We start from the raw sequence: 24,981 nt of genomic DNA on the forward strand, positions 1-24,981 counted from the left end.
TGCATGCACGCTCGTTCAGTAATTAGGACCCACATGGCTCTGTGCAGCAGGGTGTGAAGGCTTTGCACAATGAGACTCCTTAGGTATACACCTCATCAAAGGAGGGCGAGAAGGCTGGAGGGAGTCAAACTCCTGAGCTTCTCACATGCAGGGAGCTTACAGGGGCTTTCATTGCCACAGCCCCCGAAGATGCTCAGCTTGCATCCTGTGATGGTTTATATATGCTCGGCCCAGGGAATGGCGTTATTAGAAGGTGTAGCCCTGTTTGAGTGGGTGTGGCATTGCGGGTGTGGGCTTTAAGACACTCATCCTAGTTGCCTGGAAGCCAGCATTCTGCTAGCAGCCTCCAGATGAAGGTACATGCCTACCTGGATGCTGCCATGCTCCCACCTTGATGATAATGGACTGAACCTCTGAACCTGTAAGCCAGCCCCAATTAAATGTCCTTATAAGAGTTGCATTGGTCATGGTGTCTGTTCACAGCAGAAAGACCCTAAGTAAGACACAACCAAAGGCAGGGGACTCATTCCTGCTTTAACCTCCTCCAAGACTCTACGTTCTTGTTACAGATAGAAATCCATTTCTATGACTGTTTCTTTCTTTTTTTTTAAAGTTTATTTATTTATCTTATATATATGAGTACACTGTCTCTGTCATCAGACACCCCAGAAGAGGTGTCTTCTTGTCTACTTGTTGGCAAGCTCTCAGCTAGCATCTTGTTACTACTAAGTTCAAATTTCTCACTGTTCTATTTGGCACTCCTGTGTGTGATGACTTGTTAATCCAGAGTTTAATAAGTTTCTCCTTGCTATGTGCTCCTTATTGTCTGTCGGCTTCGTTCTTGGAGAAAGCAAGACAAGAACTCTTGTTAGAGACAGCAAACCCACTGTCTAGTTGATGACCAAGAATTGAATTCACTGGTGTGACTAAGCCTGACTATGTGGCTCTTGGGCCTTTGGAACTGGTTTATGGGAGGATTTTGGAAGAGTCTGGAGTTGTGACTCTGATGGAAGTTCGGAAGATCAGAAAAGAAAAGCAGACAGTAGAAGCCGTGCCTGCGAGATTTCAACTGGAAATTCAGACTCTCTTGGGAACTGGACTACATGATATTCATATCACATTCTGACAAGGATTCTGTCACGTTTTGCTCACGTTCTGAGAACCCCAGTGAGGGGGAAATCAGAAGCAATAGAATAATCACCTTGTAGCAGTACATCAGCAGTAAACTCATTAAACTGGTTGAGGGAATTTCCAGACGACAGTATTCTGGGTGGAGTATGGTTGCTGCTGGCTGCTTTGAGGAAGGCTTACAGTGACTATCAGGAAAAAGCAGTGTGGAAAGATTCAAACCCCTGCAGTTTTCAGGGACTTAGGTGGACTTAACGGAGATCTACTGATCTGCTGGTGCAGGGAGGCAGTAAAGGGTTAGTGCTATTGAAGAAATACCACCAATTCAAGCTCCCATTTCCATGATCTCAGAGCCAGTAGCCACGACTTCCCTTTCACAGTGGCCTGAAGCCTGTAAACTAGAGACTGAGCTAAATCTTCCTTAAGTTGCTTCTGTCAGGTAACTGGTCACAGAAATGAGGACAGTAGCCAAGTTCATGCTGACCTTGAACTATGAAGGTCAGGCTCTCCTCAAGTTTGGGATCTTCCTGCCTTTGTCTCCCAAGTGCTGGGTTACAAGCATGAGGCACTCACTGTACCTGGCCTTCCCTTGGACAACTTGAGTTATACTGTAGAAGTTAGGTCCGGTTTTTCCTTTTAACCCTATGCTCCCAGAAATAAGACCCAGACTCAGAATATTTTTCTCTGATTAGATCATAATTTCGACCATCCCATTTATTCTAATCTACATTCTGTCACGTGGCTGGTTACCTGTGCTCAGGTACCGTGTGTCCATCTTGTCACATCTCTCCAAGAGTCCGTTCTGGCCCAGATGTTCCACCTTTTTTTCCTACCCTTTCCTATAGGTGATGGGTTTTTAATTGACAGGTGATGCATCCATACAATACACAAGTTATTTTCTCTATGTTGCACAGCAAGACTCTATTTAGGAAACGAACCCAAACCCAACAAGAATATTGAGGACCTCTAAGAGTTTTTGTTTATGTAGGTTTACATACAAATATTGGCTTTATTCTAGTTTATATCTATCATCTTACCACTCGGGAGGTTGAAGCAGGAGAATTGACATGAGTTTGAGGGCAGCCCAGGCTGACAGTATTTGTAGAAAGAACTGGACCTTCAGTTGAGACCCTGACTCAACAATAAAGGAACAACAACAGACCAAAGGGGCAAAATAGAAAAAAGAAATTAAAGCACAGAAGTCTTTAAAATGTTTATTAACTCATTAAAATAGGTCATCGTACCAATATAGTATTGTGGTAGTCTGAATCTGAGACTGGCCCCCCTCATAAGCTCATATGCTTGGGCCATAGTTGGTGGAACTGTTTGGGAAGGATTAAGAGGTGTGGCCTTGCTGGAGGAGGTGTGTCACTGGGAGTGAGAGCTGAGGTTTCTCTGTGCCTCAGGCTTGTGGGTCAGATGCAAGTTTTCAGCTGTAGTGAGAATTCTGGTTTCTTCAAAAACCCACTTATGTTATGTGAACATGTTTTTGTTTTAATGCTAGGTGTGGGGTATGGAGCTGTTTCAGATTGTCCACAGCTGCTGACTAGGATTGTCTCATGCTCTAGGAGGGACGTGATTTGTGCCAGCTACAGATAGTTTATGATTGGAGTTCTGGGGAGTCTTTAGAGGGTACAAATGCGAGAGCCCTGAGGGGACCTGGGGCAGCTGCTGCTCCCCCTGCTGCTGCTTTTGCTATTGCTGCATTGCTGGTTTGCTCTTTTGCCCGACTGCTGACTGGAGACATCCTGACGACAGAGATTGGACTTGCCCCCAAGGAACTCTACATCAGTAATCAGCAGGAAGTAGTCTCGAGGTTCAAGCCTCCTTTCTTCTCCAACCTTCCTTCTGTTCTACCTAGCATGGGGGGTTGGAAGGTATTGGGGTGGAATAAGGGTCGGAAGGGTGGTAGATAATAGCACCCCCGAAAATAGCCCCAAAAGTATGCCAACACTCAGCTGCTGCTCCAGTTCCATGTCTGCTCACCTGCTGCCGTGCTCCCATGATGGCCTTACATTCACACTCTGGAGCTGCAGGCACACCCCCAGTTAAATGCTCTATTTAAAAATTATCCTAGACATATTGTCTCTTCATAGCAGTAGAAAAGAAATTAAGACAAGTTGATGTTATCAACATCAATAACAAATTTAAAAAAATAACTACTTTCCGAAACAAATATAACAACAATAAAAAAACTACAGACAAACATGGCTCTGCTTGACATGTTTTTCTGCAAATATCCTCTTTATTGTTTGGCTTCATGAAAAGTATCTGTATTCTCATATTTGCGTTTGCATTTAATATGTTGTTGTGATGTGTTGTTCTGAAACAAGAATAAAAAGAAATGCGGCCCTGCCGAGATACATAGTCAGGAGAGGGACAGACAGTTTTACAGTCTTTTCAGATGGTTGTGGATATTCTTTGATACTGTACAAAATGCACAAGTAGAAGTTTTTTAGAGGTTAGTTACAATGTAAACAACCAAAGCATAGCATAGTTTTACATCCTGATTCATCACAATCAATCTGTCTTAGGTTGGATATGGTGTCACACGCCTTTAATTTCAGCACTTGGGAGGCAAAGCAGACAGATCGCTGTGTGTTTGAGGCCAGACTGGTCTATGCAGTGAGTTCCAGGCCCGGAAAGCTCACAGTGAGACCATTAAAACCACCACCACCACCACCACCAACACAAACAAACAAAAAATGAAAAAACCCAAACCCAAAATCAAACACTACCACCTAAAAAAACACAAAAAGAAAAATATCTGTCTTATGGAATAGACGACTCAGACATAAACTAAACTACCAGGTTTTGGCTAATGGATCAAAATCTTACCTTGGAAAATGAGACAGCCTCTTAAATGTGTGGGACTGGGGAAGTTGAGCATCCATCTGCACAAGAATGGCATGAAATCTCTATCTTTCAGCCTGCATACAAACCACCTCGAAGGGCCAGGGAGATGGCTCAGTAGTTCAGAGCACTTACTGCTCTTGCAGAGGACCCAGTTTGATTCCCAGCATCCACATAGTGGCTCACAGCCACTCATAGCCCCAGTTTCACGGGAATCCAACAGGCACAGAGATGTTTCACATACAGGTAAGCAGGAAAGACATTCATAAACACAGAAAGTAAAATAAATAAATCCAAAATAAATTTTTAAAAGAGGCTTGGAAAGATGGCTCAGCAGTTAAAAGCACTTACCCTTGCAATGGACCTGGGCCCAATTCCCAGCACTCACATGGTGTGGTTCACAGCCATCCATATTTGAGGGGATCAGGTGCCCTCTTCTGGTCTTTGTGGGTACCAAACATGCACATGGTGGTCATTCATCCATCCATCCAGGCAAAATGTTCACATAAAAATGAAATGAATAGATCTAATAAAAATTGTAAAAAAAAAAGTCAACTCAGAATGGATCAAGGACTTTAACACAAAGGCCAAAACACTGAAAGTGCTAGGCGGAAATCATGCAGAAAACTCTTCAAGATACAGACCTAGGCAAAACCTTTTGGCTAATAATTTTAGTAGTGTAGTACATAAAACAAAACACTGACAAATGGGATTACATGAAATTGAAAGGCTCCTGCATGCAAAGGAAACATCGGGCAGAATGAAGAGAGAGAGCCTACAGACTGGGAGGAAATATTTGCTAGCTGTACTTCAGACAAGGGGTTAATGGCTAGCATATATAGAGCAAAACCAAAAGATTCCCAAATCTTCCTATCAATAAGCGAGAATAAACTGAACAGGTAATTTTCAAAAAGAAACAAAATGAATAAATATCTAAAATGGTGTGTAACATCACTTGCTGTCAGGGAAACTCAAATCTAAACTACTTTCAGAGTCCATCTCACGCCAGTGAGAATGGTAACATCAAAGGAGCAGGTGACAACAAAGAATGCTGAGAATATGCGGAAAGAGGAACTCTTGTTCATGGCAGGAGGGCATGCATTCTTGTATTCACTATAGAAATCAGCATGGAGGTTTCTCGAACAACAACTAACCGAAGCCCCAAACCACCCCCACCACCACCTCTAAAAACAGAACTACCATTTGACCCAGCTATACCACTAGTGGGCACAGACTCAAGGATTCTAGTTCTGTTGCTCTCAAACATCCATGTTCATTGCTCTGCAATTCACAAAGTAGGAATTGAGGCTAGCTTGAATATCAACTGATGGATGGGTAAAGAAAATACGGCATATATATGCAATGGAATTTGTTAAAAAGCTTTAAAAAATTTACTAGGCATGTACAGCACACAGGCAGAGGTCAGAGAACAGCTTTTGGGAGTTGGGTCTGTCCTTCCACTGTAGGATCTGAGACCGATTTGAATGAGAATGGTCTCTGAAGGCTCACAAATTTGAATGTTTGGAAGACTGTTTAGGAAGGATTAGGAGGTGTGGTCTTCCTGGAGTAGGTGTGGCCTTGTTGGAGGTGTGTCACTGGGGCTATGAGATTTCAAAAGCTTCCGCCAGGCCCTGTCTCTGTCTCTCTTTCTGTCACCACCTTGTCGATCAGTTATAAGCCCTCAGCTCCTGCTCCAGTGCCATGACTACCTGCCACCATGCTCCTGCTCCCTACCATTATTACCACGAGCTAACGAGCTAACTCTCTGAAACCATCACCAGGCCCCTAATCACATGCTTTCTTCTGTAAGCTGCTTTGGTCATTCTGTCTTTTCACAGCCATAGAACAGTAACTAAGATGCCACTGGTCAGGGCTGGGGCTGATGAGTGACAGAGCACTTCTCTAGCATCCTTTCTGAGCACACACGTACCCACTGGTTTGGTTTGTACTCTGAATGGACCTTCACTCACAAATAATTCCTAACAATGTGAATCTTCTTCCACTTAGAAGAAAATCAGTGCCATAATTTAAGCAGAGCTTCCAAATTTTGATGTATTCCATTATAAATCCTCCACGATCCCACAGCCTCTAAGGCACAAACTCTGGATGTCACAGTCTTGTAATTTGGTACTTAGGAGAAGTTCCTGCATGATAGAGGTATGGACTATAAACTTTACAAAGGAGCTGGAGTGACAGCCCAGCAGTGGAGAGCATTTGTTGCTCTTACAGCAGATCTGAACTCATTTCCCAGGATCCTCACAGTGGTTTACTCCAGTTCCAGGTTATACAACACTGTCTTCTGCCCTCTGCAAGCACCGAGCTTGTACGTGGTACATGCACATACATGCACATACAACTAAAACACCCAAACACACAAAAATAACATAAATGAATCTAAAAACTGGAAAATATATAAAATATAATTCAGGCCTGGTGATAGACAACTGCAGTTCTAACCCTATAGGAGAAGGAGGTGGGAAAATTAGAAGTTTAGAGCCAGTCTGTATTACGCAGAGATTCATCCCAGAAAGAGGGGGGCGGGAGGGGAGGGAGGAAGGGAAGGAAGAAGCAGGGGATTTATTGCTTTTAAAAACTTTCACACTACTCAGAAAAGTTCCAAGGCACTGTGCAACTGTTAAACTCACAACCCGGAGCATTGTAACGGACAAGTTTTAAAAATTTCTAGTGTTCCACTTGAAGTCTTGGATTTTTATCATTGGACACCATACTGTCAGCTGGCATCCTTGAAAGCGGCAGGCTCATTCTGTTCATTTTTGGAGACACTGCCTGCCAAAGATCCGCTCTGAAGTCTGTCAGTCACTCTTTGATGACAAATGCTGTTCCAAAAAGGAAAAAAAAAAAAAAAAAGGCCATTTGGTTTGCAGCTCCAAGAACTGCACACTTGCTTTTCCTCAAGTTCCAGTTCTCGGTGTGAAACAGAAGTGATTTACTAATTCTTCCTGTCTTATCACGTATATGGATAACATGCCCCGCTCTCCAGAGTCAAGGGGATTCTGAAGTGAGGTTGGCTCTGCGTCAGTGTCTGTGCGAAGCGTGGCTTTGGAGATGATACCTGGCGACAGCAGACCTTGCCTTGAGACTTGATGTCACCTTTGTTGATACTGGCCCAACTGTCAACTCAATAGGAAAAGAAAATCCCACTTCAGCGCCATTCCAGAATTATTTCTTACTCTGAAGATTCCCTGAAAGGGTGCCAGGGACCCCAGTGGTCCACAGACCACGCTTCTAGTGGATATCAGTCCTGGATGCAGCCTAACTTGTGTCTACAAACCCTTATATTTTTTTTTAAAAAAAGATTTATTTATTTTTTAATGTATATGAGTACACTGTAGCTGCCTTCAGACACAGCAGAATCTGGCATCGGATTCCATTACAGATGGTTGTGTGCCACCACGTGGTTGCTGGGAATTGAACTCAGGACCTCTCGAGAGCAGCCAGTGCTCTTATTCACTGAGTCATCTCTCCAGCCCCCAAACCCTTGTTATTAAATCTAAAGTTTGCCATTATTGCTATTTTGGGCCAAAATGCTTTAGGGACTCTAATATGGGGCAATCTGCACCTGAGCCTTACTTAATTAGGAAGAATGATAGAGCTAAAGGTTTCACTTTACTAAAATAGTTTGACATTTATGCTTTCTATAATCTTGGTGTTCTTTAAGGTGATGTCAAATAATCACATCTACGGCTCATAAATTGTGGCAAAAGGAGAGAATGCTAATATTATTTTTATTTATTTGTATGTTGTGTGCCTGTTTCTATGTCTGCATGTACCACCTGTGTGCAGTGTCTAGGGAGGCCATAGGAGGGGGCTGGATCACGGGCTGGATCACCGGAAACTAGTGTTAGCTGTGCGCCACCTGAACTGGACCAAGGGACCTCTGCAGCTTCATGTCTCTAGCCCCCGTTTTACAGGTGTTCTCAGTGGCCTTATTACGCTTGCCATTGTTTCCTTCTTTTTAGATATTAAAAACCTGGTATTCACCAGTTAAATCCTTACTGGCTAAGGTCACTCAACAGTCAACTTCTATCCTGGTTGAGAGTCTTTAGCTTGGGAACACCTTTCCTCTACTCTACAGGACTTTTCTCTAACAAATTACAAGGCTGTGACATCTGAAGCTCGGGGAATTATGGACGTCACACCTAGATCTTTAGGGAATTTTCTGTGTATATTCTGATACGAAAACAAGACTTCTCCATCAATGTAGTTCAGAGTTGGAATACTTTAACCACAGGATTTTTCTTTTCCTTTTTCTTCTTTTGGGTCTGGAGCTCACCACGCAGTTCTGGTTGTCTGGGAACTCACTATGTAGACCAGGATGGCACCAGACTCACAGCCACCTGTCTGCCTCAGCCTCCTCAATGCTGGGATTAATGGTGTGCTCTGTCTAGCAAATGATCTTTAGCTCTCATCCCTGTAGCACGCTTGCAAACACTCGATACACAAAGTGCTTGGTGGGCAATGACTTCTGGGAATCTCAATATTGTTCACCCCACCCCCCACCCCCACTGTATATGGCAGACATCTGTTAGGTGGCCCCGATGCTCCCAGCTTCCCGTTATTTATGTCATCGTGGCGCCTTCTTTCCTGAATTGTGAACACAGTGGTGGCATGCATCTAATGAACCGATTCAGGAGAAAGTGTGGGGATGTCACATCTGTAATTAAGTTTTATAGAACTGTCTCCTGTTCTGCTCCCTGAATTTATTGCTAACTGGGCTTGAACGCTTTGAAGATGCAAAAAAGCTTGGTTAGAAATTCTCACCTTTAGAACTTAGGGCAGCTTCTGACAGACAGAGGTGGGGGGATGGAGGCTCGGGTCTAGCTGTGTGTGTGTGTGTGTGTGTGTGTGTGTGTGTGTGTGTGTGAAGAGCTGAATCAGCCAGGGAAAGCCAGCTGAGCTGAGAGACAGATTGGCTTCCATGTGAACCTTCTGAGGTGATCTGGAGGGGAGTTAGTTTGGTCTTAAACTTAACAAGATACCTTAAAACAGGAGTACCCAGATAGGCTGGGTCTGAGATAACATATGGGGATTGTTGTGACCTACTAGGTTTTGGGATAATTTGTTATGGCAGTTTGGTTATGTAGCTATAGACACCGAATGCATCGTTATATTTGCCTGTTTCTCTAGCCGGACCGGAAATGAGCTGATCAAAGTCTCTTGGTCCTTGTTCTATATGTTTAGATATTTACTGATCACTGGGGAGAGCCTTCCAGATCATCCAGGGGTCTGTAACGGTTGCTCCAGGAACTCACTCAACACTGTATCAATTCCTCGGTTCCCAAGAGAATATTTTTCCCCAACCCAACATCACTTAGTTTATATACCAGAGACAGCACGACAATAAATTACTCTTTGGAGTTTGAAACTTCAGTCTGGTCTGGAGAACGAGAGATTACTTCCAAAGGTTCACCCGCTGAAGTGCAAGACGTTTGCAAGCTCCAGGAGGGAAATCTGGGTTGCTGTGAGCTGACTCCCTGAGGGCTAAATCAACAAACCAGGGCAAAAGAATACCTGTTTCCAGAGGGGGCTGCCATACTGAAAGAGAGGAATCGCGTGAACAGTTCATCATACTGCCTGCCGGAGCAGAATGAGCCAAGCAGTTAGGATTCCTCCATGGGGTCTTAGGTCCTGATCGGCCTGGGCTACCCAGGGGCGGAGCCCAGCGGGGACCCAGCCGAGGTCTGCCCCGCCCACGCGGGGCCGAAGCCCGTCGAATGACTCTGTGCAACGTGTTGGTGGCTGCCGCGGCGGCGCGGGTTCTTCCGGGCTCTGCAGCTTCCTGCGGAGCATCGCGCAGCCGCCTCGGCCGCGGGAGACCCCGGCGCAGGCCTCCCGGGTGCCAGCCTCTGGGACGCAGGCCTCCTGGGTGCAAGCCTCCCGGACGCAGACCTCCGCACCGTGCGTGCGCATAGCGCACCATGAGCGCCCTGCCACCCCCATCGCCGCCACCTCTGCTGCTGCTGCTGCTGCTCGCGCTCCTGGCCGCGCCCGCCGCCCTCGCTCGCAGAGCCGAGTCCGCCTCGGCCTCCCAGCCTGAAGCAGACCACCAGCCTCCGCCTGGTCCCGGGAATGCTACCCAGCTGGGATCCGGCATGGCGGGCGGGGGAAGCTCCAACAGCAGCGTCGACGCGGTGGTGACCCGCATCTCCAGTCTGCTTCGCGACCTGCCTACCTTGAAGGCGACGGTGATCGTGGCGTGCGCCTTCAGCGCGCTGCTCATCGCCTGCCTGCTGCTGCGCGTCTTCAGGTGGGTCGCGTCGCCCAGCTCCTTGCCCTGTTGGCTCCATGGGCGGCGTCACCATGCTGCTGCTGCTGCTGCCACCGCGCGCCCACTCCACCTGCGCGCACAGGTGCTCGCTCTCGGCGCGCTCTCGCCAGGCGCGCACCTTTCTGTTCTCCCTGCCAGGGTGGGATCCGGAGGGCGGGCGCGTGCACTTGGTACTTCCAGGCGCACATCTCAGGAACCATTTCCCCCTATTTAAGGCTGCTTGGTGTGTTCCAAGTCCTGGATTCTATTCCTCTATTCACGGTTAACACCAACTTTGAGTTCCGACCACCTTCCATGGAATGTATTTTTATGCCCACTTCACAGACGAGGAAACATTCAAAGAGAGTTGGCTTGCACAAGTACTCAGCACTTGAGGGACAATTTAGACTAGGGTTCTCCTATCATGAACTTTGCTTCTTTCCCCCTTTACCTTTGGTAGCTCTTCCCCTCTTTCGCCTACAGAAAGCGGAAGCGGGGAGCGAGGGATGCCAGAGGAATCTGGGGACACTTGCTTTACACACCTGATGTTGGTTACAGGTTTCAGGAGGTTTGGTGACCCATGATCGCTTTGGTGACGTTCCTCATTGTTCACTTTGGAGTCAGCGAACGCCCAGAACAGCTCCGAGCTTGGAGGTTTGAAGCATTTAGCTCAAAATAGTCCCAGCCCACACAGCTGTGTACTTTTAAAAGAAGGCATTTGAACTATGTTGCCAGTCTGCTCCTTATTACCCAAGAGTGGGGGAGAAGACAAGGCATCATGTGGCCAGATGTGAGGGGACAAAGTAGGAGATGTGGCACTCGGGCCCGGAAGGGAGAGTCCTTGGCTTGGGTGTGGAAGGAAGGAGACCACTTAGTGAGATAAACTGCTTCTGGGCATGATCTGTATCCTCTTCCTGGGAAGGCATGCTTGTTAGTTGCGTTTTTTTAGGTAGACAGCTGCCAATCTAGATGCTGATGTAGATAGGATTTGGAGCACTTTACAGCAGGGACTATTCCCCCGGTGTTCCTTTGTCGATGTTGAACAAGTATTGGTGGATTCTAGAACACCCCCACAGCTCTGTGCGGCTAAAGGCGGGGCGGTGCACCTTGAATCTGCTGCCTGGTGGTTTGTTCTGTGGCTGTTGTCCCTGGTCATGCTCCCCCCCCCCCCCCCCGGGACTTGACTAACTAGCTCCAGCACATCTGGGCTGCAGGCCAGGGGTCCTTTGTACCTGCTTGCTTTCCATCTTGGCTTGTAGGCTCCGAGTCCTAGTCATCCATCACCCAGAGATCCTAGCACTACTTCCTCCCTGCCTTGCTCTCCCTGGTTCAGGCTTCCCTCCCAGCACCAGGTGAGATGAGGAAGGTGATGGGCTGCACCAGTCTTATAAGGCCTCAGTTTCTCCTGTGCTCTCCAGTCTGGTAGCCATTAACCACATGGAGAACTGGAAACATAACTTTCTGAACTGGGAGGCATTGTAACCATGAGCTTCACATGGAATCTATTAAGGGATATTTGACTCTTTTCTTTTCTCTTTTGGCTGAATCTTTGAAGTAACATTATTTTTTCCCCCCCGAATTTTGATGTATTGGGTTAACTATATTAAAATCAGGACTGCAGATGCCACAATTCCAGTTCCAGTCTGAGACTAATAGTGATTCAATTCTATTTTGACACAAGTTTGCTATGGATTCCCAATTCAAATCACCGACTGAAAAGGAATAAATAACTATGATCTCTGTCTCTCTGTCTCTGTCTCTGTCTGTCTGTCTGTCTGTCTGTCTGTCTGTCTGTCTCTCTCTCTCTCTCACACACACACACACACACACACACACACACACACACACACACGGAAGCATGCAAAAATGCACAAGTGCCTGACAGGTTTAACCATGTCTTCAAGTTTCTGTTTCTTTGGTTGAGCCATCAGGCTGGTCTAAAGAGCAAGCAATCCTCCCGTCTCAGCCTTCTAAGTGCTGACATTATGGGCATGGGCCACCATGTCCAGCTCTAGGTTTTTATGTCTTTACGAAGGTTCTGGTGTTGTGTGAACCACACCACAAACTCAGAAAGGCAGAGGGACTGATACCGTGTTGGCTTTTTATGCTGCTGTAACAAAAGCCCCAATAAAAACAGGAACTGAGTGGGAAAGGTTGATCTGAACTCATGGTTCCGAAGGTTTCTGGGCTCCAGTGCTGTGGACCTGTGGCCAGGCAGGACATCATGGCCAGGGGTGGGGTGGAGCAAAGCTGCTTACTTACTGGTCACTGGAAAGGAGAGATGGCACACACACGCTGTTCCCCTCTGCCCCTTGCCTGGATTCCCCCAGGATACCAAGTCTACACAAGCAGCTCATTGCTGCCCTCTTTTGTGTTTATACCTGGGAATGCACCCTGGTTAGCCCCCTCCTCCTCCAGTTCCCAAAGCACACTTGAGTCTAGAATTTCCTGTCCCTCTGCATCACCAGGCTGAGGGCCATGAAGGGCCAGGCTTCTCTGTCTCTCTAGCACCTAGTGTCATTCCAGAAATAGGCTGGCATTTAATAAAGATATTTTTAGTAAAAGAATGTTAAACTCCTGAGTATTTTACATTGTTGATGGCTCTCCAAGTGTCACGCCTTTGACTAGATGCGTGGTCATTTTGGTTGCCTGTGGGGTGGGAACTTGGGTGGAACTTGTTCATTGTCTTAGAAATGTAGAAAAACTGGGAAGAGAGTGTGGTATCATTGCTTATACATTAACACTCCTGCCTGTTTGTTTTCCCTGAAGGAATCACCTTACCAGACAACAGGACAGACAGGGATCTAAGAGTTTAGAAAAGGAAAGATCCATACGTGAAAACCAGCATCTCTTTATCAGTCAGCCACACTGCTAAGCTCCATGTTTCCCCCGGTGTCTTAGGGTTTCTATTCCTGCATAAACATCATAACCAAGAAGCAAGTTGGGGAGGAAAGGGTTTAATTCAGCTTACATTTTCCACATTGCTGTTAATCACCAAAGGATGTCAGGACTGGAACTCAGGCAGGTCAGGAAGCAGGAGTTGATGCAGAGGCCATGGAGGGATGTTCTTTACTGGCTTGCTTCCCCTGGCTTGCTCAGCCTGCTCTCTTATAGAACCAAGACTACCAGCCCAGAGATGGTCCCACCCACAAGGGGCCCTCCCCCATTGATCACTAATTAAGAAAATGCCTTACAGCTGGATCTCATGGGGCATTTCCCCAACTGAAGCTCCTTTCTCTGTGATAACTCCAGCCTGTGACAAGTTGACACAAAACTAGCCAGTACACCAGGTGATACTTTTTCTGATGCTAATGACTGGAAGAGGAGGATGAAATATATGCATGTTGGGATATTCAGAGAATTCTATTTTCATAGTGAAAAAATTTAAATAATGTACACAGGGCTGAGTGTGGTGATGTATACCTGTAATCTCAAGACTGAGGAGGCTGAGGCAGGAGGATCATGAGTCAGAAGCTAGCTGCTGTACAGCATGACCTTGGTAAAACAAAACACAGTACATATCCAGCCATTGACGCTGTCTAAAGATACGAAGGCCGTCTGTGATGGTTTATACTGATTGTCAGCTTGATAAGATCTAGAATGATCTCGAGGGTGAGCCTCTAGGCATGTCTGTGACTGTGTTTTTTAGATTGGGTTCTTGAGGTGAGAGGATACACCTTAAATGTGGCCAGCACCCATGGCACAGGCTGGGGTCTCAGACAGAGTGCAAAGGGGAGAGTGAGCTGAGGATTGGTGTTCACATCTCTGTTTCCTGCCGCTGTGGCATCCCCGCCATTCTGGGTGGTACCTTCAAAATGTGAGCTGAAATAAACTCGTCCTTCCCTAAATCACTATTTCAGGCATTTTGTTAGAGCAGCAAGAAAAATACAGAACGTGTACTCTTTAAGAGCTGTTAAAAGCAATGACACGGGAAGGCAGTGTTGTGAATTAAGAGAGACTCAGACTATGGGAAAAGTAATGCCAGTGACAGTGTCAGCCGTGTTTTGTTGAATGCAGCAAACTTCACAACGGCATGCCGTGTGGGCTCTTTTCACTCAGTTATAAATATATGCATATATGAGTGTACAATGGAATATATTAGCATGTGCACAAACTTGAAAATATGGGCCATTCTTCCTGTATGTATTTATATTCATGGCATGGTTCGGTGTCATCTGGACTCCTTTACAGCTCTGAGTCATGTATTCGTGCACGCACGTGGGAAGACATCTGGGGTGTACCCCTGGCCATGATTCCTATATCCCTCTTTCTTGGTTTTCCTGGTTGGGTATCCCGGTATGCTCTGTGCAGCCGTGTCTCTCGGGTCCTCTGCTTGTACCTGACACTATGTCCTATGTCCCAGGTATACTGTAGCTCCTTCCTCTGTTCTCCATTTCTTTAGTTTCTGCTTGGCAGCTGTTCACAGCTGTCTCTCTTCACATATGTGTGCTGGTATGTGCATATATATGTGTGTGCATGCCAATGAGCACATGCATGTGGAGGCCCCAGGAGGATTTTGGGTGCCCTCTTCCATTGCTCTGTTATTTCCCTGAGACAGGATCTTTCCCGGTGTTCACAATTTTTTTTTTCCAATTAGGGATGGCTATCAGCAAACCCCATTGATCCTCCTGTCTCCATCACCCAGTGCTGGCTTGCAGGTATCCCCAGCCACACTCAGGCTTTTAGTGGGTTCTGGGAATCTGAACTCTGGCTTCCATGCTTGTACAACAGATGCTTTACCTGCTGAGCCCCAGGACTTTTAGTTACTTTACTGTTTACTGTTTTAGTTACTTTACTGTGTCTGGGATAAAATGCTGTAACCAAGGTAATTTATAAACGTTTAATTGGGCTTTGGTTTTTGAGGGTTAGAGCCCAGGATGTTTCTATGTGTTAATATGTATTTTGAATGTTATCTGTTTTACTTTTTATCACATTTTTATTCATTTATTTAGTGCATGTGAGTGTGTTTATGAGAGAGTCTCACACACAGAGATAGAGATAGATAGATAGATAGATAGACAGACAGACAGATAGATAGATAGACAGATTAGGTTGGAGAACGAATTGTTTGAGTCAGTTCTCTCCCTCCACCATTTGGTCCTAGGAATTGGACCCAGGTCCTAGGGATGTGTGGCAGGAGCCATTATTCACCGAGCTGCTTTACTTGCCTGATGTATTAGTATTTTGCCATCAAGGAAAGGTCTATAAGAGATCAACTCTGGAGAGAAATGGTTTATGTGAGGGTCCTGGAGGTCCAGTGGGGCGGGCGCTTCTGGGTGTGCTTCCTGATGCCATTGTAGAAGAGCAGGAGGGAGAGAATAAGAGGAGGAGGAGGAGGAGGAGGAGGAGCAGCAGCAGCAGCAGCAGCAGCAGCAGCAACAGCAGCAGCAGCAGCAGATGTAGATGTAGAGAAAGGATTTTGCCTCCTTGTTTTGACCTTGGGAGATCCTGCTGACCTTGTGTGGATTCAGAGGAGACCCTCAGAGCAGAGACTGCTGTTGCCAGGACCTTCTACCTCAGCGGTTCCCTTACGGGACCCGTCCCTTTGAGAGGGAATCGGACTTTCCCTCTCTCGTGGTGTGGCTGCAGGCCAGGGAAACTTTACACCTTGAAACCACAGCTCCCACACGGGCTTGGCTGCTCTCCCAGTTTTACCGAACAGGTGCCGTTTCTCTCCCATCTCTGTTGGCTGTGTGCTCAGCCCCTTCTTATTTCAAAATCTCGGTGAAATCCTCTCATCTGAGAGAATTTGTTTCTGTGCTTCCCCAGGGCTTGGAAAGACAGAAGTCTAGGCCATTGGCTGATTCGAGGGCAAGTAACCACCTTATTCTGGAGACAGCAACACCTCACATACCCCATTTGCTTCCCTAGGGTTTTGAGAAGGGGATAACATTTCCTACTTACCTTGAATTTCTCAAGCGTTCTATTATTATTATTTATAAAAAAGAGAAAAGTTAAATATAAACAGTAGCTCCAGGTCTGGGGTGGAGTGCTTTGGGGGGAAGCCATCAAGTTCACTGGCCAACCACCCCGATGGTGGTTGGACTCCAGCTTCAGTTCGAGAACCTGTGCTGAAAACCGAGGAAGACAACTAGTGCCAATACACACACACACACACACACACACACACACACACACACACACACACACACGGGCATGTACACACAACATATATAATCATCACCATCATGTGACCGCAAGCATCCAGGGTACTGGGGCTGAACAACTCTCAGACTGTGTTTCTGGTCCGCTGGTTGGCATTGTGGGCAGTTTTCTGAACCCTGCTAGGTATCCACCCCCCATTATTAATTACAGTAATGCTTCTGAGGTCTGGCAGGGTATTTAGAATAACACCGTGCCAAACAGGGCTCTGTTATCCTCTTCAAGCCACCAAGTGTTCTGTGGCACTGAAAAATATGATTCTGAAGACAGAGGTAGTATCTACTCACCCTTTTTGTTTAGTTTCTGCTTGTGAGCGGGGCAGCCATGAGGTCAAAATAACCAGGTAGGGGGCATGCACCTCTAAGCATATTTCAGACAATATTGGGAGTTATCTCAGCTGAATCCTTTTGACGACTTAGCTGCCAGCAAAGGAGTCTTGTGACTACCCTTATGAATAGGCCTTTTAGGCATGGGCACCTGCTATTGGTTCTTTCTAGCAAGTTGAAAAGGGAAGGACAAATCCCTCTTTAATTTAACCCTGAGCCCCTGGCTTACATGGTGTTACCAGACTCCAAGACACACGTATTCTTGCTCAGTTGTAGGTTCTCGTGACACCAGACTTGTATAAGGCTAAGTGGGGGTGAGGCAGGGTGAGGTGCGTGTGTCCCACCAGGAAGGGAACCCTCGTGGATTGGAGCTGAAGCTTCCTGAGTTGTGTGTTTAGTTTCGGGTGTGTGCTTGGGTCTAGAGATTTGCAAGGGGGACATTCTAGGAGCAGGCGTTTAAAATCATGCTCTTGAGGCATCACTTAAAAAGCAACAATGATGTCTCCTGACCCGAGGGCGATCTGCCGGGAATCCAGGCTTCATGTTTATTTTCTGGGGCCGCAGGGAAAAGGAAGCCCGTTCTGGGTAGGAAAGGCTTAGATGAGAGCTTTGACACGGAGGAGAACTCGGGTAGGATTCTCCCAGATCTGGGGAGCCTTGGGCTCTGTAACCTCTCAGGTGTGAGCTTTTCTCACATCCAGGGCTCTGTGGACCTTCCTCCACCTTCTGCATTGTCTAGTTGAAACGGAGGCCCCCGTAGCTGGGAGGGATGTAACCCCAGGTGCTTGTATGCTCAGCTTGGCCCTTTGTGGGCCTCCAGCATGTGGCAGGCTGCACTTTGGCCTTGTCAAGTGGGTCTCCCTAACACTCAGTCCAGAAGCTAGGAGAGAGTTTGGCTGAAGAGACGGCCCATTCTCCCCAGTGTGTTTCAGGGGTGCCTCTGTGAGCGCAGGTGCTGTGCTGAACGGGGAGCACCCCAGAGGCCCAGGAACATCAATGTGGAAGGGAAGATCACACCCTTCATTGATCATTTGGTGGGAAGGAAGCCACGTATTTCAGCAGGGGAACCATAAATCACGAGTGGCTTTGGCTGGAGATAGAGTGGCCTGGGAAGGCATCGTAGAAGAGGAGGAGGAGGCGTGTGGCTTAGCGGTGGGGAGGGAAAGGGCTTCTTCCAGAGCTGGATAGGCAAAGCAAGTGTGATAGTTCAAACTGTCACCACACTTTTGAATCATCGGAGAAGAGAGCCTCGACGAGTCCTTGTCTAGGTCAGATTGGCCTCGAGGCAGGTCTGTAAGGGATTGTCTTAGCTGATGTGGGAACATCTAGCCTGCCGTGGGTCCTGGGCTATTTAAAGGTTGAAAAGGTGAGCTGAGCTGTAGACTTAAGTGTGTTCATTCAGTCTCTGCTCTTGACGATGGGTATGAGTAGATGCTTCAGGTTCTTGCCTTGCCTTTCCCAAGTCAGTGACGGATTGTAACCTGGACTGTAACCTGAACCGAAATAAGCCCTTCTCCTCTGAATACCTCACTTGGTACACAGTTCTGTGCTGAACAGTGTATGTTACCTGTTCCAGTGAGGGACACTTTATTGAGGTTCCCATTTTACAGATGAGCAAACCAAATCAAGAAAGGTAGATGTCTCTTGCTCAGAAGCTTATTGTTGAATGAGGAAGGGGAAAAGGAAGGGTCCAACTCATGCCTCTTCTGTTGAAATATATTTGGAAGACACCCAGTCCTTCACAGTGGATTTGATGTACTGTAGGAAACCGAGAGAGATTTGAAGGGTTAGAAATGAAAGGGCTGTTTTCAAAAGACTGGTCCAAATGAAGTCTTCTTAGGTGCTGTGGTGGTTTGAATATGCTTGGTCTAGGGAGTGACACTATTAGGAACTCTGGCCTTGTTGGAGGAAGTGTGTCACTGTGGATATAGGCTCTGAGATCTTCTTCCTAACCACGTGGGAGCCAGTCTTCTCCTGTTTGCCTTCAGATGAAGAAGTAGAACTCTCAGTTTCTCCAGCACCATGTCTGCCTGCCTGCATGCCGTCATGCTTCCTGCCATGATGACAACGGACTGAACCTCTGAACCTGTAAGCCAGCCCCAATTGAATGTTGTTCTTTATAAGAGTTGCCTTGGTCATGGTGTCTGTTCACAGCAGTAAAACCCTAACTAAGACAGACACTGAATAAGTAGTTTAACGATTGGTTGCAATGGGGCTAGGGAGAACCAGAAAATGTGTTGGAAGAACAGTTGGCAGGGTTGGAGATCTGAGTTGTGGTGGTGGTGGTGGTGGTGGTGGTGGTGGTGCGCTGCTGCTGTTGGTGGTAAGTGATGATGATGATAATGATAATGATGATGGTGGTGATAATGATGGTGATGGTGATGATGATGATAGTGATGATGTTGATGATAAAAGGAAGTATCTGAAGTGGGAGACATGGTCAAGAGGGTAGGAGAGAGGTCAGGCAGGGAGAGGGCTTGATGAGGATAGAGATGAAACATGGAGGAACACAACCAGTAAACCCATCCTCCTTCCCATCCCCTGGTCCACAGATGCTGTGCTACTGGCTACGTCTGTCAGGGTGTCCCCATCTGTTAAGAGTTAAGAGGTCCCTCCCCCCCCTTCACATAAAGACTCCTCACTTCTAAGTGTTCTCAACTCTCTTAGTTTAAAAAAAAAATCAGTTTACAGGTCAAAACTAAAGAGAAAAGCATGTCTGTGGTCAGAATTTCCAACTCCTGGGCCTGTGGTTGGCCAACTCTGACTTGGGATGAGATAGAAGTGAACGTTGTGAATGGAGAATCCTATGAGCAGCTGGGAGCTGGGCCTGGAACTCAGAGCATTTCTCCCTCTGAGAGAAGACTTGGGTTCTTGAAATGCTGGAGACCCAGGACTGACACATCTCTTACCATGGTGTGTGGACGCCGACAGGGTCAATCACTGTGTATCCTACAGCATGGTGATGCCAGTCTCTCAGCCTCCTGTGGGCCACCAACTGTGACTTGTCAGTGTTCTCTAAACAGTGAACTCTGTAGGTTGCTTCCTTTTCTCTCTGCTTGTTTCCCCTGCTCCCAGCCTCCTACACAAACAAACCGGACTCAGCCCTTTGCAAACACACCTGGCAGCCGGCAGAACAGGACCAGGAGCCTTGGCTGTGGCAGTGTTCCACATGGGTCCCTGCCACAGGTCAGACCCGGGGTGTGCTCTGTTTGTCTTGGAGAACAAGAAATATCCTTGAGACTATGAGGGGGACAGGTTATTGGGCAGTTGGATGTATAGCTCCTAGATCTGTAGTTGAGCTCTTAATGGGTTATCTGGATTGCGTTGTCTTGCCCTGTGCCTTCTGTCCTGGATGCCTGTGTTGGGATTTATCTATAGTTGGTACCATTTTTTGCCTATCCCAAGGGAGTGGAGACAAAGGACAGATTGGTTTGTTGACCATGGCAGAATTGCCATGGAACTGGGAGAAGGAGGGGATCCTGGTTGAAGTACATATTACATGTGTCAGGGTTCATAGGCTTTTAGTAGAACGATTAAATATCACTGATGACCATATAAACCACAGCTAAGAAACTGAGACAGACTATGCCAACAGAAGACCTGGGGGTTGGACATTTAGATCATAGACAGTTTGGTTTTGATCTGGTACTGATTTTGAAAACGGAGGGATTTGAGGACACTTAATGTAAAGATTTGGGGGTCCCTCAGGTGAGGATACCTGGTGGTACAGTGTCCTTGGGCCTCAGCCTAGGAAGGGACAGGAGCTGGCTGCTGCTGCCCCCTTTAGGCTGAGCATGGCACTGCTCTTATTATTATTTTATACATTTATGTGTTCGTTGTGTGGGTGCACAAATGCGTGTGCTGTTTTTACACTTATTTATTGTGCGTTTGTTTGCACATGCAAGTGAGTGTGTGCCGTAGTGCTATGTGTCGGAAACTTGTGGGAGTTGATAATCACCTTACATTATGTGGGTCCCAGAGATCTAACTCAAATAAACAGGCACTTGAGCAAGTACCTTTATACACGGAGCTGTTTCAACACCTCCAGGTGCCATCTCTCTTCATGTCTCTGATTTGAAGGCAGTGCATGGTCACCATTTGTCATCATGTTTGTTCCCACATTTCCATCACACCATTTCCACCTCAAGGTTTCCCTGTATGTTCAGGGCACTGTAGCGCTTGGGTTGTTGACCTGCTGCTTTGAGTCACTGGGCTGGGTCAGTGTGACTGCACTGAGGCAGCAACATTGAAGAGAGACAGCATAGCGACTGGGTGAGGAGTGGGGTCAGGGAAGAATCTCAATACAGCGCTCGGCCAACGTGTTGTTTAGTTGAGGTTGCCCATCTGCAATGGAGGAAGGTGAGATTCAAATCATACTGACTCATGGAGACACCTGACAGGGTGCTTGAAGATGGAACTCAGTGGGCTGTGCTCAGGGCAGGTTGCTGGGGAACAAGGCATTGGGAACAGGTGACGGTAGCTTTTCTCTCCAGTTAAGGACTCAGGCACTTCTTGTGTACAGGATATGGCAGAGGCCAGGACTGGAAAGAAGGTTCTGGGTTGTGTTCTACCATTCTTTAGGTTTAATTGCTTTTCTGGGGAACCCAGTTATCTCTCATGTCGAGCAGAAGGTGCAGAACAGAGCTCAGAGGTCAATGATCAGACATGTCCTCCGAACCCTGGACACAACCTCCAGGCATCAAGACTCACCCTCAGGGTGCACACCCATCGATGCTCTGCAGCTGCCTGCTTGGTCTCCCCAGTTCCCACATCCTGTTTTCATTTTCTTTGCTGAGTGTTCCTGGTGACAGAGGTGCCACCATACTTAGCCTCAAGCGGCAGCAGGGCTGTAAGGGCTTAAGGATGAGATTGCTGAGGTGCAGAAATGTTGAGTTGTTGATTGTGAGTCCTCAAGTCACCAGGTCAGGGGAACACAGCCACTTGAATGAGGCAGCCCCTGGGTGGCCTCCAGGAGAGGCAGCCTGCTCCATTTCAAGTTTAATGATCTGCTTTGAACTTTTGAAATTTATTTAGTTCTCTAAAGCACAGACCTTGGTCTGAGGATGTATGTAGCTCAGTTGGTAGAGTGCTTGCTTAGCATGCAAGAATGCCCAGGTTCATGACGTTGGGCAAGGTCGCCCATGCCTGTCATCTCAACCCTCAGGACATAGAAAGAGAAGGTGGAAGTTCAGGGTCATCCTTGGCTATAGTGCAAGTTGGAGACCAGCCTGAGCCTCTATCTTAAAATGACAGCAAAATCCAAAGTTTATTCACGTGGTTCAAAATGCACAAGGACCGGGAAGAGATACTAAACAAAATTCACAATGTGTCGTCAGCTGTTTCCATCAGAAGATACCGTCGATTTCTTGGGAATATTTTCAGAGAGATTATAAGCATAGAGACAAGTTAATGTAACAATCACATACACACATATCTTCACTGAAGTTTACCTCACATGCTACACAGTTTACCTCTTTAAAGCATCCAACACCATTTTTTTGTAGGTTATTCACAGAGTTATACATCCATCACCACGATCAATTTTAGAACATGTTCACCACTGCAGGCTGAAACCCACATCCATTATGGCTCATTCTCCATATGGCTTTCCCTGGCACTAGGCGACCACTAATTTACTTCTGTATCATGTGGCTGGAATCATACAACATGTTGGCTGTTTTACTTAGCATTTTCTCAGGGTTTATTTGTATTGTAGCATGCATCACCGCTTCGTTTCTGCCCCTCTCCCCAAATAGTAGCATCCTGTTATAGTAGCATACTGTTAATGTATTTCCGTATTTTTCCAAGATTGATCTTCATTCAGAATTTATGGGTATGTGTGGGTGTCTGTGTTGGGGTATTTGCATGTGAGTGTCAAGATCGGAGGAGTTGGGTTCTCCTTACAGCTGGAGTTACGGTGGGTGTTAAGTTGCTCGGTATGGGTGCTGGGAACCAAACTTGGATCTTCTTTGAGAGTCATAGTTGTACTTAAGTGTTGAGCCACCTCTCCAGCTCTGCCTATCACCTTTCATACATCCATATGTGGTGTCTGAATGAGAATGACCCCCGTAGGCTCATACATTCGAATACTTTGTCCCAAGATGACGGAACTGTTTGGGAAGGATTAGGATGTGTGACCTTGTTGGCAGAGATGTGTCTTGGCAATGGGCCTTGAGGGTTCAGAAGTCCACATCATTCCCAGTTAGCTCTCTCTCTCTCTGCCTCCTGCTTGTGTATCAGGATGTACGCTTTCAGGCTACAATTGTAGTACTGTGGCTGCCTGCCTCCTGCCAGCTTCCTGCCGTGATGGCCACGGACTCACCTTCTGAAGCTGTCAGCCCCCAATAACCTTCCTCTTCTCTAAGTTGCTTTGGCTATGGTGCCTTGTAGAGAAGTAACAGGGAAACTGTATTCTCGGTTGGTAAAGATTTGCGTCGTTTCTGCATTTTGGCTGTTAGGAGCAGTGCTGCATTGAACATTTGCATGTAAGTATTTGCGTGGATGTGGGGCATACTTGCTTTTGGTTACAGAGCTAAGAGTAGCCTGCTTGGCCGTTTGGTAACTTCTGTGCTTTAACCTTTTAAAAAGCTGATGGCTGTTTAGCAAACCATCATACTATTCTGTGTCTCACCAGAAGCATATGAGGGTCGTAGATTCTTCATGTCCTTGCCAACTTCAGCTACTGCCTGCCTTTTTGATCCTAGAGCAGTGGTTCTCAACCTTCCTAATGCTGTGACCCTTTAGTACAGTTCCTCATGTTGTGGTGACCCCCGCAACCATAAGATTATTTCACTTGTACTTCATAACTATGATTCACTACTGTTATGGATTGTAATATAACATCTACTCATATCTCATATGTGACCCCTTTGGGGGTCATGACCCACAGGTTGAGAACCAGAGGGACTGTAGGGAGCATAAAGTAGCTCATTGCCGTTCACTTTGCATTGTGCAGATTGGTAATGGTGTGACTGTTCATGTATGCACTGATTGGTCACTTGCATGTTAGCTTTAGAGAAATGCTAGAATCTTTTGCCTAGGGACTGGGGCAGGTGGCTCAGTAGGTAAGAACATTTGCTGCTAAAGCATGAGGACCTGAATTTGAACCCTCAGCGCCCGTGTAAAAAGCCAAGTGTGGTCAATTGAACATGCAACTCCAGTGCTGTGCACTGTGTGTGTGTGTGTGTGTGTGTGTGTGTGTGTGAAGGTTGAGGATAGAAGACAGGAGGATGTTGGGCTTGTTAGTTGCAAGCCTTGTTTGAGGTTTAGTGGGAGACCCTGTCTTGAGGAATTAGGTGGACAGTGAGAGGCCTCTTCTGCACATGCGCATAGGTGCATGCACTGTAACACACATGTGCATATATCACCCATCCACTCAAACATACTGTGCTGGTAGTTTATGTCCAGTTGACATAAACTAGAGTTACCTGGGGAGAAGGGACCTCAATTGAGGAATTGCCTCCACAGTTTCCTAATTAATGATTGATGTGAGAGGATTCAGCCCCTTCTGGGGGGTGCTATCCCTGGAAAGCTGGACCCGAGTCTTAGAAATAAGCAAGCTGTGTTTGTCATAGAGAGAAAGTCAGTAAACATTTCTCTTGGCTCCCGCCTAGACCCCTGCCTCAGCATGTGCCCTGACCTGCTTCAGCAATGGACTGTGGTCAGGACGGGAAAGCTAAGTCAGTCTGGTCCTCCGTAAGCTGCATTTGATCAGTGTTTTATCAGAACATTAGACACCTAAGTAGAAAACACACACAATTAAAAAGCAATCAAATAAAGACCTTTCGCCTATTTCTAAATGGGGTCACCACTTCATTATTGAGATGCAAGAATATTTTTTATGTTATAAATGCAATTTCACCCTATACTATGGCTGTCTTTTTACTTTCTGAATGGTGTTCTTTGAAGCACAACATTTTTTTTTATTTTGATGGAGTGCAATTTATCTATTTTTTTCTGCCTTAGTGTCTGCTGTCCTGCTGAAATGCCATTCATTGCCTCATCCAAGGTCACAAAGGCTTATTATCCTATGCTTGCTTTTGTGAAATTTATAGCTTTAGCTCTGAGATATGTCTTATATATTTACATACTTCTTCAGAAAATACTCTGTGAGGTGATTTTGGTGTATGATGGTGTCTTAGTCAGGGTTTTTATTCCTGCACAAACATCATGACCAAGAAGCAAGTTGGGGAGGAAAGGGTTTATTCGGCTTATATTTCCATACTGCTGTTGATCACCAAAGGA

General features: G+C 46.5%; 1 protein-coding gene across 1 annotated transcript in view; it reads left to right on the top strand.

The window, feature by feature from the left end:
• Nucleotides 1-9,546: 9,546 nt before the first annotated feature.
• Nucleotides 9,547-24,981, top strand: part of Fam174b (family with sequence similarity 174 member B) — a 37,131-nt gene continuing 21,696 nt past the window's right edge. Inside the window, exon 1 of the mRNA XM_021192457.2 lies at nt 9,547-10,249. Coding sequence (XP_021048116.2) covers nt 9,921-10,249 — 329 coding nt within the window. The 5' untranslated portion in view covers nt 9,547-9,920. The remainder of the gene's footprint in view (nt 10,250-24,981) is intronic.

This window comes from Mus pahari, chromosome 1 (genome assembly GCF_900095145.1).
Source record: "Mus pahari chromosome 1, PAHARI_EIJ_v1.1, whole genome shotgun sequence".
NCBI classification, from domain to species: Eukaryota; Metazoa; Chordata; class Mammalia; order Rodentia; family Muridae; genus Mus; species Mus pahari.